The 15775-nt window shown below is 45.7% G+C and overlaps 1 protein-coding gene across 10 annotated transcripts in view; it reads right to left on the bottom strand.

Annotated features, from left to right (window-relative positions):
* The window catches only part of DEPDC5 (DEP domain containing 5, GATOR1 subcomplex subunit), a 128238-nt gene that overhangs the window by 25880 nt on the left and 86583 nt on the right, over positions 1-15775 (bottom strand). For 7 of the 10 annotated variants that reach the window (XM_032395083.1, XM_032395080.1, XM_032395084.1 and 4 more), the window contains 2 exons: positions 10480-10588; positions 7328-7393 (listed from right to left, as the gene is read on the bottom strand). In XM_032395083.1, coding sequence (XP_032250974.1) covers positions 7328-7393; positions 10480-10588 — 175 coding nt within the window. The remainder of the gene's footprint in view (positions 1-7327; positions 7394-10479; positions 10589-15775) is intronic. The other 3 variants (XM_032395086.1, XM_032395085.1, XM_032395089.1) reach the window with 1 other exon arrangement.

The raw sequence follows: 15775 nt of genomic DNA, 5'->3' as shown, positions 1-15775 counted from the left end.
CTCTAGATCATTTATAAGACCTCAGATGACGTCCTATCTTATGTTTTTCTTTTCCTATATTTCCCCATTTAGTCACATTTTATTCTGGATGTTGCATTTACTTCTGTAATGCACCTGAAGTAACTTTCTGGAATAAACAGAAAGCCAAGGAAAGCTGGATAGACAGAAGGGCAGTCTTTGCGCAGAGGCCTAGAAAAGGCAAAGAGAGGGAGGTGCTTGGTGTTGGATGCAACTCCATTAAAAAAAAAAAAAAATTAAAGTAATCCCTACACCCAAAGTGGGGCTCAAACTCACAACCCGGAGATCAAGAGTCACATGCTCCACCAACTGAGCCAGCCAGACACCCCAGAGGCAACTCCATTTTAAGAACCTTGTCCCAAATCCTCCTTACAGAGGGATTCCATGTAACTTGCGTAGACACCCCCACCTCCGGGAGCTGCAGTTAAATCTCTCTGTCCTCTTTTGAGTAGGCTACAGTTAGGGACTTGCTTCCAAAGAATAGAGTATAGAAAGGGAAAAATAGTAACTTCATAATGGAGACAGCTGACAAATACTACATCACTAAGTGATGAAGGTTCCTGTGACCAGTGATGTGTGGATCCCATGTACCCCCTGGTATGATGTGATGAGAAGCATACTTCACCGCTGAGGTATTCTTGTCAAGAACCTATAACTCCACCATGAGAAAAACATCAAACCAGCCCAGAATCAGAGGCATTCTGCAGGATATCTAGCCAGGGCTCCTCAAGACTCTCTACGTCATTAAAAAACAAGGAAAGACTGAGAAACTGTCACAGACCAGAGGACACTGGGGAGACATGAAAACTAAATGCAACTTGGTACCCCTGGATTGGAGACTGGAACAGAAGAAGGACATTAATAGAAAAACTGGTGAAACCCAAATAAAATCAGGGATTTAGTTAATTAAACAAACAAACCCTCATCAGCAATACCAATCCCCAGTCTCCTTCCCCTTTCCCACATGCCCAAAGCCATGGGAGAAGATGAGGGATGGAGCTCCACCAGGGATGTCTTAGGGGTTAGCATCATCCACAACAGGCACCCCCAAGGACCCTCCAACTTGTGTGCCTGTCAGAGCCCCACTTTCTTATGCTGGAGGACCGTCAGCCACCAGGAAGCTGCCACATCTGCCAGCCCAGCACTCTAACTGTACCTTGAGGGTGGGTAGACATAACATACTGCTATGTCTTACCTGGAGACAAAATGGGCTTTCCCCTCACCTGGCTCCTTTAGGGCATTTAGAGGCATTATAAAGGGACCCGTGACAGAATCTCATATTCAGAGAGCTCGGGAATAACTCCCAGCTCCATAGCCAGGTTTCCCAAGGTTTGTAATATCAGGGAAGGACAGAATATCCTTCCAATCAAACCTCTCCCCCCTGCCCTCATGGAGCTTGCCATCTGGGAGTGGGAAGGAAAAACAGACATTAGATAAGGAATGTCCATATTAGGACAGCTCTATGCCCAGGAGGAGCTCGGGATTTCTGATCTCAACTGAACCACATTTTCTTCACAGGTACAGCCTCCCTCTTCTATATGTCCATCCCAGCCTCTGATTCTGAGTGGTTATTTATATTTTCATATCTCAGCACCACTCTAAAAAAAAGGAAGAGATTATCAATAAATAGACATATAATAAGATAAAATAAATACATGAGAAAATCCAGCGAACAATGATAGAAAAAGCGAGAAAAAGAGTAAACAAGGGTAGGAAAAATGTGACATTCTAGAGTCTCAATAAGTACTTCGATGATAACATTTTAAATGTCTAGACCTGTTCCATGCAATACAGTAGCTACTAGCTATATGCGGCTATTCAAATATAAATTAATTAAAATAAAATGTAAAATTCAGTTCCTCAGTTGCACCAGCCTCTTGTCAAACGCTCACTAGTCATGTGTGACTAGCCATCTGTGTTGGTTAGCACAGATACGGAACATTTCCATCAGAGCAGAAAGTTCTATTGGACAACACTGTTCTAGAGCAAAGGTGGCAAACAGAAATATGTATAGGGACCGTAGATCTATATTGGCACAGCTGGCTATTAAAAAAAGGAAAAGAAAAGGAAAGGCCACAGGCTGCTCCAAGGCCCTGTGACTGTTGCCGGGAAGGAAGCCAGGCCCCATGTCTAGCTTATTTTATAATACAAGACAGAAACCTGGTTTCTGTATGAAACCTCCTGATTTTTAAATATTTCCAACCACTTCAAAAATTAAAAATGCACAGCAAGGCTGAACATGTTTTCAGGAGCTGGGAATGAAATGAATGTCCTGCAGGTAAAACTGTGCTCCTGGCAAAAGTCTTGCACATAGATTTCTGATAAGAACCTGACTGACGGTGGAGGGTTTAGAAGAGGGCGACAGTTGATTAATATGACCCTAAGGTCCTCCGGGGGTGGGGGGAACTGAGCCCCCGGGGACATGAGCTTTTTGTTCACTCATGTCTCCAAAGAGAGAAAACAGATCAAAGGGTAAAAAGTCCACTTTTGGTCACTGACTCTAACTTCCCAGGGCTCCCAAGAGCATGCAGAAAACTGCGGCCCTAACAGCCATGGCTTCAAAGTGCACTCTGCAAAAGCCTGGGGGCCTGCGGTACATTGCTGGGGCCATCACAGGGCGCACCTGCTGGGGGCTGGGACCCTTCTCCAATATCCCACATACTTAAGCCAGAATGGCTCTGTTTGTTGGGTGATAGTTCAGGGTTTGGTGTAATTTATCCACCAGGAAAAAAAAGGGTTCCATTTTTGTTGTTGTTGTTCCATTGTTTAAATAAACATTTTTTGTGTCTATCTCCCCCATCAGTATGTCTAAGACAGCACTTACTGAGCCACTCCTAAATGCCAGGCTAGGTGCTGAAGAATCAACAGGGAGCAACACAGACATGGCAGCCGCCCTATGGGTGCTTACAGGCTTACGGTCTCATGAAGTTGGGCACTAATCAAATCCCAGTCATACAAACACAGAGGTAGAACTGGGAGAAGAGCGGAAAGGAGGAGCACCGGAGCTATGTGAATCTAAGACGTAGGATTTGACTAGATGGCTAGGAGTTAACCAGGCACAGAGGGAATAGTGTGTGCCAAGGCACTGCGGCAGGAAACCTGGTGCCTAGAGCAGTGTGGAGAAAGGCTCCTGTCACTAGAGTCCAAGAGTGAGGAAGAGGATGACAGAAGATGAGGCTGGAAAGGGAGGGAGGGCCTTGATCATGCAGGCCCTTCCAGGCCATCATAAGGATTTTGGCCTTTATCCTAAAGGAAAGAAAGGATAGACTGAATGTGTGCCCCCAAAATTCATATGTTGAAGCCCTAATCCCTAAGTGATTATATTTGGGGGTGGGACCTTTGGGAACTGATTAGGTTTAGATGAGGCCATGGGGGTAAAGCCATGATGGGATTAATCATAAGAGGAGAGACCAGAGCTCGCTCTGTCTGCCACCTGAGGACATAGGAGAAGGTGGCCCTCTGCAAGCCAGAAGAGGGCCCTCACCAGGAAGTGAATGTATCAGCACCTTGATCTTGGACTTTTCAGCCTCCAGAACTATAAGAAGCCAATGCGCTGCTTAAGCCCCTAGTCTATGGTGTTCTGTTACAGCAGTCCAAGCTAATACACCGTGGAAAGGTAAACCCTGGACACAGGCTGGGAAACAGACTGCCGAGGGCCAGGATGGAAGCAAGGAGACCATGCTGGAGGCTCCTTCAGGACCAGGGTGAGAAATGGTCATAGGGACTGGGGGTGGGGTGGTGGTGATGGAAGTGAAAGAGAGAAGCAGGTGAGTTCTTACTGGACTGAGCCCCTGAGACCCATGCCTGCTTGTGAGAGTAACTGGCTGGGGGTCAGGGGATGGGGGGAGGAAAGAGAACCTAACATCAGCTCAGGCCTCAGGTGGCAGAAGCCTGTTCCGCTTGACCGTGATATTCCTTCAGGCTCCAAACTGCAGACTAAAGATATGAGGCTGACTTCTAAGGAAAATCTCATTACCAAGGGCTTCTCATGCCCTCCAAATTCTTGTGTCAAGTTTGTGATGATAAAAATCGATTTCCAGAGAGCAGGGCACAGAGAGAACTGTGTAGTTCTGTTCCAGTTATCAGACAGAGTGACGTGTTCATTATCATTAGAATGATGAACTGGTGGCACAAGGAACCTATTTTCCAAGACTGGTGCATGGCCCTGTTCCCTGGAACCCTCTGCGCACTGCTGTCTGTCTTAATTTTACAGGCACTTCCTACCGTGAGCAGTGTCAGAGTCTAGGTGATGCCCTCCTCCCCCTTGGCCACAAGGAAGCCCTCCTCAGCAGAGAGCTATTGTGAAGGGCAAAAATCACAGGCAACACCCTGGCGACTCAGTCAGAGCTGCAGGACTTACTTTTATGAGGTCCAACAGGGTCACCCCAGAATTTCAGAGATAAAAGGCATAGGAGAGGTCACCCAGGCCCAGCACATTTTTACACACACACACACTCAGGGAAAATAGCTGACTGGCCCAATCAAGATTTTTCTTATGTTAAATTCTAACCCAAGTCCAAGTCTTCCCTCCCCTCTCCCACACATAGATACACGTATGGGGAATTTACTACGTGCCAGGGTCTGAGCTAACCACACAGATGCTTCATCTCAGTTCCCTCTCACAGCAATCCTACAAAGAAAACACAATTAGTCCCATTCTACAGATGAGAAACCTGAGGTTCAGGGAGGTTAGTATAGCTGCCAAAAGGCTCACAACCAGTCTGACGCCAGGGCCTCCACACTGACAGTCTTTTTTTTTTTAAGAATTTTTTTTTTTAAATCTACTTACTTGACAGAGAAAGAGAGAGTGGCAGGCAGAGGGAGAGGGAGAAGCAGGCTCCCTGCCGAGCAGAGAGCCCAACGTGGGGCTCGATCCCAGGACCCCAGGATCATGACCCGAGCCAAAGGCAGATGCCCAACCAACTGAGCCACCCAGGTGCCCCTACTGACAGTCTTTTAACATGTAGCACCATTCTCTTAAGGAGCTCATGACCCACTCTTCGTACTTCCTGGTCTGGGAATTAGGATGGAGAGCAGGGGGCTGCAGGAATGGGGGACTAGGCTCTAATAAGCAGCTGTCTGAAATGGACACAGAAACCTGGCACCGTAGGAATCCTATCCTAATCCCAGCCAGTATCTGGCCACCACATCCCATGCAACATGCAATATTGTTTCTGCGTCAGGCATTATTAGAAGTGTGTTACCTAGTTTCCAAATACGTGGGGCTTTTCTAGTTATCTAGTTGTCCTTGACCTGTTACTTAACTGCTTGGTACACAGAAAAATGCTTTATAGGATTTCATTCCCTTGAAGTCTGTTGAGAAATGCAAAACTACACTACAAACAAGATATTTTTATTTCCTTCAAATGAGGAAACTGAGGTTCAGGAGGTTAATTCACATGCCTAAAGCAGCTCCCTGGTACAGTGCTGAAGACGAAACCTGAAGGGAGCCCTCTGACTTCAGTGCCCCTCTCCATGCACCGTGTTAGAAAACAAACACAGCAAATTCCATGTTACGTATATTTTAACACAACAATAATAAAACAAACAAAAACAAATCAAGCACAATTTCATTTTGTATCAGTATAGAGGATCCCTTACTATATATGAGCAGAGACAATTTTTTGATTTATGTGTAAGCTTAACAACACACTTGGTCGGTCATATAAACTTTATTCACGTGCCTCTCCCAACAGCTCATTTTTATATGTGATTTCCAACTGTGGGAACTTGTCATTTTTGTTCCATCTGGAATTCCGCCATGTGAAGCTGTGGGGACTGCTACATTATTATGGGACTTATAAAACAATTCTCTTCTGGCTCTGCTGATTTTTCTTATGTTAAATTCTAACCCAAGTCCAAAACTTTTCACCAGAGTCTCTTGTTAGAAAGTAAAAGGTTAATAAGTCCACCCTGAGTTTGATTTACACCAAAAATGCAGCGTGCCTCCCACACTCAGAGATCAGAGATTCTTGATTAGAACTCAGATCCCGATCGGGATTTGGCCAGGGTCACACAGCTCACTGGGAAAAGGCAAGCACAGACCTCTGAAGACCTGCACAGACGGGCACGGCACCATCCGACCTCTTAAGAAAGGGAAGACTCCAATGCTCACTGTGCCTTTCCCTCCAGGCACAGTGTGCTAAATGGTGCAGGGGCTCAGCCACTCACGCCTTGTGTGCCTTTGACCAGGTAATGTATTAAACCTCAGTTTCTTTATCTGGAAAATGGCGTGATAACATCTACACCTCATAGACTGTTGGGAAGACTGTGTGTGCAAAGCCCTTTGCAAAGTAGCCGACAGAGTAAGGACTCAATGTTGGCTTTGGGACTTTCACCAAATAGGGATCCCTTAACCTTTGCCCTTGAACCTCCCAAGTCCTGTCCTCCTTAGTCCACCTGTTCCTCCATAAACCCTCTCAACTCTTTCAAATCTCTGTAACTAAGTCGATTTCATATACTTAGGGGCCTCGATAAAGGGCAGAGAGTCCAGTTTCTCTTCCCCTAGGACCTGTCAGAACAGTAATTACTGAAGCCAATTACAGAGCAGGGGTCACGAGTCAAGCCTGTTGGTCCTGGATTTAAATCCCAGCTCTATCCTGTACTGTGTAAAGCACAACTTCTTTGTCCTCCAATTTCTCCATGTATCAACTTAGAATAAATTAACTCACAGGCCATGTAGTGAGGATGAAATGAGAGAATACTACATGTTTGGCACAGAGCAACTGAAGACTGTTTAGTCTTGGAAGGCCTATGGAGGTCTGGTCTAAACCCTTTATTTGACAAATGAGTTAAGGGAAGTCCAGAGGCGAGGCGAGCTGCCCAGGTTCATCCACCACTAGCCTATGACGAAGCGTATGCCTATTAATAAAGGTTTGCTGTTTCTCCACCACTTCCTGCCACACTGCTATGAATTTATCAGGTTGTACTTGGAGGAAAAAGTTAAGTGTTCAGTTCTTAAGAAAGCATATTTTACGTTGCTTATATTATATGGACAAAACATCTAAAAGGGAAGATGCTGCTGATGTGTTAGAGACTCAGTGGCAACCACGCAGAACAGACAGGCAGACTTGGGACACACGAGCGTCAATGCTGATGTGCTCGTCTGCTCTCCTGCATTAACCATTTGCATCCCCCTTTGCCGCCGCCGACCCCGCGGAAGGGACTGCACACCTCTGAGACCGAATTCAATTTCAGCTGCCCTTCAAACTCAGTTTCAGCCCACTTCCATGTGTTCAGAGCCGAGCAGAAGGCCTCTGCTGATGGGACAGGCATGCCCGGGCTGCAGAGCCCTCGGAGTTTGACTGACCTGTGGGTAGAAGGCGGACGACGCTGTGCGCGGGCTGCGGACAAACTCCATAAAGAAGGCCCCGTCCTGAAGTCAGAGGAGGAGGAAGCAGCAGCAGCAGCGAATGCGAGGGAGTGAAGGGGTGAGTGTGGACCCGTGGTGAGCCGTCGGGGGTGGGGTGGGGGGGGGTGGGTGGTGAAAGAAAAAAATAAAAATAAAAACAAGGAGGGAAGGAGAGAAACAAGGGCACGTGAGGGGAATGGAGGGGAAACAGAGAGAGAGAGAGAGAGAGATCCACCCAGAAGGACCATATCCAAATGCAAAGCATTAGCGGGAACTCACACCTTCCTGGGCAGAATGTCCCATCTGTGTGGGAGCAAGCACAGGGATAGAAGGTGCGTCCAAGCTCCCTCAGGTCTCATCAGAGCCTGGCTTGGATGTCGCACCCTCCCACATAGCTCTGAACTTTCTTCAGACCTATGTCAAGGGAGAGGAAAAGGCCACAGAGCTGCTTGGTGGGGATGGTGGGGGAAAGCCTTCAGGGGTTGCTTCCTGGCCTCCCGCCTGGCTGGGTGACCAGCAGCCCTCTTGGAGACATACAGAGGTTTGAGGTTTTCAGTTAATAAACATGGCAGCCAGATGGGAGAAGAGGATTCAACAGCAGGAAAAGTTGGGATCCAGAAGCAGCAATACCTTCTCCTCCACTGGTTTGTGTAACAAAATAACCAAGAAGTTGAGACATATATAGTGTCAGAAACATATGCATTCATAGGGTGGGGGTGGGGAGGTGGGAGAGTTCTGAAGCGGCCTTCCCCTCCGAACCCTAGTCTTGTGGGGTCCAGGCTGCCATGTATTTGAAACAAAAATGACATAGAGGACTTTCCCGTAGACCCCTCTTTTCATCTTTCTTAAAGTCAAGAAGTGTCCTCTTGTCCCTTCCAAATATTTTTACTTTTTAGTTAAATTTTATCACTGAAATTTGGAAATGGCACTTGATAAATCTGAAGGTCCGCTTTCTTACAACTTTTCTTCAATTCTCAAAGTAGAATCACTGAACTATGCAGGGGTCCATTTTATCAATACTGCTGCCATTTCCCATCAACCACTTCAAACTCAACTAACAAACCATGGACACGTGTGGCTATGGAGATGCAATTTCAGGGACCACTCTCCGCACCCTAACACAAGATGCTAACTGGAAACACTGTTGGCATTTCTGAGTGTGTCACCTAGAGGCCTTCCCTTTGACCACCTCAAAACATCTTCGCTTCCCTTTGACCATCTGGGGATCTACATCTGCCACAAATGATAACCATCCAGGTGGATTTTAGCATTCAGTTGGAAAATGAGAAGAATATTCTAAACGGCAATCTAATATTTGGCCATTGGTGCATTTTAAACTTAATGCTTGTGGTTCTATAAGTTCTCTACTTCTCAGGCCTGTCCCAGACACTGGTTCTCATCCTCAAAGATGGTAGTAAGTATGGGTAACAGCTAGTGGGCAGCACGCAGGGTGCCTATGCATTCTCATTGTTTCATCTGTGTCCCTTCTCTGCTACAACATACAGAAGCAGAGGGGCTAATGCTGCTGAGATTTATGTACATGTGAAGAGATTCTTTCTTGCCGGACAGATCATTCTTTATGCAGAGACTATCCTTGGAACTATCCCTAAAGTCACTTCCTAGACCTGGGTGAGCAAACTACAGCCTGCAGGCTACTGGTGTATTATAGTCTGTGAGCTAAGGGTGGGTTTTAAAATTTTAAATGGATATAGAAGTACCTAACATTTTAAAAAAAAAAAAAGTGCCTACATATAGCCTTGATCTTGCCTCTTGGCTCACAAAGCCTAAAATGTTTATTTAGATTTGCCAACCTCTGGTCTACAGAATACATAAGCTGCTTATAGTCTCACTTGATACACTTTCTCGGATTTTATTTGTTTATTTTTTTTTTTAAGATTTTTATTTATTTGACAGAGAGAGACACAGCGAGAGAGGGAACACAAGCAGGGGGAGTGGGAGAGGGAGAAGCAGGCTTCCCGCCAAGCAGGGAGCCCGACACGGGGCTCGATCCCAGGACCCTGGGATCATGACCTGAGCGGAAGGCAGACACTTAACGACTGAGCCACCCAGGCGTCCCTCTTTCTCGGATTTTAATCCCTCCATCCTTGTGGGATAAATTTATCCCAAAGAAATAATAAGAGAGGTGGTCAAATAATTATGTGCATGGATGTAGTTTGCAGTATTATTTATAATTGTGATACCATGCAGAATAACTGTAAAAACTTAAGGAATAATTACCAAAACTTCTTTTTAAAAACCAAAAACCATCTACATTTTCAACAAAAAATATAAATGAAGGTCTATCCATATGATGAAATATTATGTATTTTTTAAAAATCATGCTTTTGAAAAATACTTAACGACTAGAAAATTTTCAAGGTAAGGAAGTGAAATAAACAAATCCATAGATAGATCTACAAGTATACAAGTTGGCCACAGTTTTGAAAAATAAAATACATCTATTGAATCTCCTTCATCTTCTAGTGATAGAGACCAGGTAAGAGAATGCACAGTCAGCTCACCGTGACGCCCATACCAGAATGATCTCACATTCTGAATTTCCCTGAATGAGTAGATAGAGCCAAGTTTATTGGTTTTAAAGAATACAAAAAGCCTGACCTATGGAGTTTTGGGCCCCTTTACTGTACTTGCTATTCCATACAGAGGCCCAAGGCCCCACGTTTTGATCTTTTCCCCCAGGAGATGCTTCCATTTGACTATATTTCTCAGGAGTTTAAGCAGACTGATAGGAATTTCTTTATCAAAGAGTGAGCTCTCATAGGAGCTGCCCCACCAGCTTTCTACCTCCTGTCTGGGAGAGCCAAAGATGTGGCTGAAGGAAAACCAGATGGCCAATTTCACAGCTCAAGCCAGATCTTGGGACTTGACCAATATAGTTGAGCTCGACTATGTCGTATCTGCATTTATCTAGCAGTTAACTTCCTTACAACTGCGAGCAGAAACTGCTTCCACAGAAATCATAATGCTTAAGAGGGTTCAGGGTAGAATTCATCCAAATTCTCAGCACATTCATTCCTGGATTCGAACGACCCTCCACATCAGGTCCCTGAGAGCACGAGGCAGCTCCGTGCTGGAGTGGCCCCCTTTACCTTTCGTGGGCTGTCCACGTAGGTGGGAGTCATGGCAACACTGCTGCTCTCAGCCGGCTGGGAGGAGCTCTTGGCACCAAGCACAGCTGCCTGCTGTTCTCCTAGACACCTGAAAGATGAAAAACACGTCTGTAGCTTGCTGAAAGGCCCCGGTAAAGGGCCCATGTCAGCCAAGATGAAATGAAGGCAGTTCTGTTGTCGCCTCTGAAACACACACTTCTGCTCTGTTTCTCCTTCAGGCCTGACAAATACCCTTAATTGCATTCATTGTCCTGAACAATCAGCAGTCCTCCAAGGTATAGAAGAAAAGAGCCCAGTTTATTTATTTATTTTTTAAAAGATTTTATTTATTTATTTGACAGAGAGAGACACAGCGAGAGAAGCAACACAAGCAGGGGGAGTGGGAGAGGGAGAAGCAGGCTTCCCACCAAGCAGGGCTTGATCCCAGGACCCTGGGATCATGACCTGAGCCGAAGGCAGACGCTTAACGACTGAGCCACCCAGGCGCCCCGAAAGAGCCCAATTTAAAAAGCACTATGGCGGTACCTATTACTTTGAAAAGTGATGTGACATGGTGTGAGTGACTCCATCCATGAACACCATTTTTTTAATCTGCTGGGAAGACTTGTTCTCAGTTTTTCTTAAATATACCAGCAGAAGCACATTCTGAAAATTAGGGTTGCATTAACATGTGGCATAAACTATATGGGGAAATGTGTTGATTCCCCATACATTTTGAAGGTTTATATGCTAAATTTTCAAATGCACGCCCTTATATCCCTGCCCCACCCCCCAACCACACAAATCTAACAGGCACTATCTCATAACCCAAGACAACTATGGTTTCTTAGGACATCTTATCCCATCTCAGTTCTGATACACATAAAAGCGTACTTCCATGTTTATTTTCCTTTTATCTGTACTAAAAATAACTATGGGCTATCGTAACTTAAATGCTCCCCCAAATTAGACTGCTTCAACACATCACTGAATTTTTATTTCGTAGATTCCAGAAGTCTCACATTATATATAGTCTTAAGTCTTCATTCTTATTGCAACATATACTTCGTGTGGTGGACACTGTGAGGCGCCGCCCAGATCCCTCTGCTGTGGCCTTGCTGCCACAGTAGCTGGGCACGTTGTCCAGCTGGCTCAGCTGTCGGCCCCTTCAGGGACAGCCCCAACTGCAGAGCTCTTGCTGCCCCACCCCACCCCCACCCCCCGCAGCGGCCCACAGACAATGAATGATCAACGAGGGGATGTATAGGTCTGGCCATGTTGGTCCAACTGGGCTCATCCCTGAAGGCTGTTCTAGCTCCAGGGCTTGAGTGAGGTGGCCCAAGGCTGTCCCTGGCCCTGCACTGCACCTGGACTTCTCCCTCTGTCCACTTCCTCCTCCCTCCCGCACGTCCTGAGCCCACGGACTTGCCTTAATAAACATCCTGCATGTTAAACTCCATCTCAGTCTGCCTCCCCAAGAACCCAGTCTGTGAGACTGCCCTACTCTTACATTCTGACATGTTTGTTACAGATTGTCAAGCAATCTCATACCGGAGATTAAAAATCAGTTTCCATGGTAACCTGTTATACTCTTTTTTCCCCCCTACTTTTTATTATGGAAAAATTTCAAACACAAACACAAGTAAAAAGGCTAAGATAATGAGTCCCTACAAACCCAGCCCCCCAAATTATATACTTAGAGCCAATCATGTTTCATCTATACCCCTTATCTACACACCCCAATTATTTTGAAGCAAAACTCATACATATTATTTCATCCATAAGAACTTCAGTATGCACTGTATCCCTAAAAGAACTTTTGAAAAAACATAACCACAATTCCAACACACTTGAAAATTTTTTAATTTTCTAATATCAAATATTTCGCCAATTGTCTCCCCAAAATCATTTGTACAGTTTGTTCAAAACAGGTTTCAACTAAGGTCCCTACGTTGCAATAAGTTATGTCTCTTAATTCTCTTTTAAGCCATAAATTCCTCTTCATTTCTCTTTATCTTTACAATTTATTTGTCGAAGAAAGTAGCTCATTTGTCCTGTAAATTCACACAGTCTGGATGTGCTGATTTTCTCCCTTTATTGTTTATCATGTTCCTCTGTGCCTTGTTTACTTACTTCCTGAGAACTAGAAGTTCTATCTAATGGCTTGAGCAGTTCAGGTTCGATTTTGGGCAAGAACTCTTAAGTGGTGTTGTGTATTTCTATCTGGAGGCCTGTAATGTCTGGCCCTCTCTCTCTGGTGATATTAGTGGCCACTGGTGAACTCTGTTAGATCCACAAGTTTGTTAAAGATCACACATGGTAATAGTCTATCATTCCTTCTGAAGCTATGAGCTGCAATATTGAACAAAGACAAACCTCCCTACACCAACTACTTGTTTACTCTGAGGTATAATTCATAGAGGAAAAGCAGAACAAACGCTCAATTCTTTCCCATGTCCCTACACCACACTGTCTCTCTCTATCACATTGAAGTGTGTTTTCCTCTGAGCCTCATCCACAAATGCACACTGTAACATTCTCTCGTACTTCCCCAAGGCTGTGGGGACAGGAAGCCCTGGTTACCCCTCCCCTGTGTCCCCTCAGATGCACATGACAATCCCCATTTACTGAGTTGCCTTCCTTGTGGGGACCTGTGGACTAGGAATCAGGGATTCAGAGGCGAGTAAAACCCTGTCCTTGCCCTTGGAGGCTCCCTGTCTAATGGCTCAGAAGAAGGGAACCTGCCCGAAAACAAGCAGTTATACTATACATATGTATATGTGAAAACATACACGGAGGCACACTGCCTTCTGCCGGGACGGAGTTGCCGGCCAAGCCTCCATGGAAGCAGTGACAATAGCCTTTTGGTGGTCTCTGTCCTGACTTGGCTGTCATCAGGTTATCCTCATCTATTAGGAGCAGCTGAGCCAGAACCAGCTGCCCAGACTGGTCCCAGCCATGCAGACAATGAGCAGAAGGCTGGGACTTCTGGGGCCTCTCTCTATCTTCCGCAAGAGCCTGACAAAACGTACATGACTTCAGACACAGACTAGAAGAGAAATGGAAGAAACAGACACAGTTTATGGTAAGATGGCAGGACTACAGATGAAATTTTATAAATTCTTTTCCATATCGCTATAGCATTGTTTTTCATAATAAATAAAATTGGATCTGCTTGGTGCAGCAAAAGCAAAAGAAAAGCACACAAATAAAAAACACTGTGAGCAAACATTATATAAAGGTCTGGCTCCCTCTGCTCTACCTCCTGCATTGAGAAAACATAGCAAGTCACCCAAGAGCAGTCATCTGGGGAGAGAATAAATCTCGGGTCTCTCTGTCCTGCCTCCTGCTGTGAGGTTAGCTGAGAGTCTCTCCCTACACATGGGGGGACACTACCACCCCAACTACCCTTCCTCTTCCAGTCTGAGCAGAAAGAGGCTCCTTGGAGCATATTAAACGATGACTCACTGACAAATTATAAATAAGATCCCCCCCACCCCCAGCTTCACACCCCTCCCAGCAACATATGTTCCTTGTTCTTTTTTCCAGCGGGAAAGATCTGTGATTAGTTACAGGGAGAACCTGCCAGGCTGAGTTCTGGGCTCTTCCCTTGGTCAGACAAAGGTAAACAGACCCAGTTCCCTCAGTAATGAGCCCAACATTTGCCCACACCCCCCAGTGTCCCCGCCAGGTTCCCTTCTCTCCCTGTGTCCCTTCCTTTCCATTCTTTATCACCCTCTCTCCAGCCTCTGTGGCCTCTTGCCTGACTAGTAGAAGACTGCCAAAGGGTCTCTGCCTCTTGGGGCCCACCTCCCAGGCCTTCCTATACATGGGGCTCATCTCAGAAAACACTTCTGCCAAAGACACTGACTGGATATTTCATGATATTAAGGAATGACCATAACCTTTTAGACAAATTACAGTATTAGGGTACTTCTTTTTTTTTTTTAAAGGGGTACTTCTCTTTCAGTGATACACACTGAAATATTATAGATGAAGAAATATGATGCCTGAAATTTAATAAAGAATAAAAAGGGAAGGTGAGAGCAATGCATATGTTGCAATAAATGAAATAAGATTGGCCATGAGTTGATAATCATCGAAGCCACGTGACAGGTAAACAGGGATTTATCATACTAGTCTAGTTTATCTGTTTGAAATTTTCCATTAAAATTTAAATTTTCCATTAAAATAAAAAAACTTGCAAAGGATCCCTCTTGCTATGAGAATGTGTAAGGACAGCTTGGCATCCAACTTCCCACCTATCGGTCCAATTGCATCTCCACGATGACTCAAGCTCACTCAATGTGACTTCTGGAAAGCCTAACGTGCACAGGTTCCTGCTGGGCACCACACAGCCCAGACAGACAAGCTCTAGCCTCCCCCAACATCTGTACAGGGACCCTCAGCACCCCTTCCTCTATCATTCCATGACTACTTACTGTGCACATCCTATGTGCCAGGCACAACCCACAGCCTCTACTCTCAGAGCACAGGCAAGCCAGGGGGACCGTGAGCAAACCTTGGAGAATTCTGGAAAGGGCTCTGATGGATGTCGGCCCAGGATGCTGGGAAGCACAGAATCTGAGTTGGCTGGGAGGATGAAGGGGCAGGGAAGACTCCCAGAGTGGGTGCCACCTGCACACGGAGGTACTTTCTCCTCTTGCCCAAGTCCCGCCCCCGCTCCCCCCCACCCCCCCGCGCCTCTGTATAGATGCTTCCTTTCCTGCAAGGCCAACTCAAATCCCCCCTCCTGGGATGCTGTCACTGCCCTCCCAGGCAAGATGTGGCCCTACCAGTGTCCTGGGAAATGCAGCACTTAATGTTTAAGAAGGGACCACACAAATGCCTAAAGAAGCTGGCCAGGTCACACGCCTGAGGGAATAAGGCAAGTCCAAGACTAGAGGGTGTGCTGGTTCTCCGGTAAACCAGAGGGCACGTGCCCATTCTAAAGGACCAGCCTTCACATGGCTGGGTATGCATGTGGACCCAGTACTATAACTGAGGCTCTTCTATTTCTCAAAAGGCTGGATTTTATCTATTATCTGTAATACAGTGTTGTGCTATATTATCTGTAATATATTGTTGTTGTTGTTGTTGTTGTTTTAAAGATTTTATTTATTTGAGAGAGAGAGAATGAGAGAGAGAGAGCACATGAGAGGGGGAGGGTCAGAGGGAGAAGCAGACTCCCCGTTGACAGGGAGCCCAATGTGGGACTCGATCCTGGGACTCCAGGATCAAGACCTGAGCCGAAGGCTGTCGCTTAACCAACTGAGCCACTCAGGCGCCCTGTAAT

The sequence above is a fragment of the Phoca vitulina genome, unplaced genomic scaffold (assembly GCF_004348235.1).
Source record: "Phoca vitulina isolate PV1807 unplaced genomic scaffold, GSC_HSeal_1.0 scaffold82, whole genome shotgun sequence".
Taxonomy (NCBI): domain Eukaryota; kingdom Metazoa; phylum Chordata; class Mammalia; order Carnivora; family Phocidae; genus Phoca; species Phoca vitulina.
Note: the sequence above shows the minus strand (reverse complement) of the source record. Positions and strands in the feature narration are given on the sequence as shown.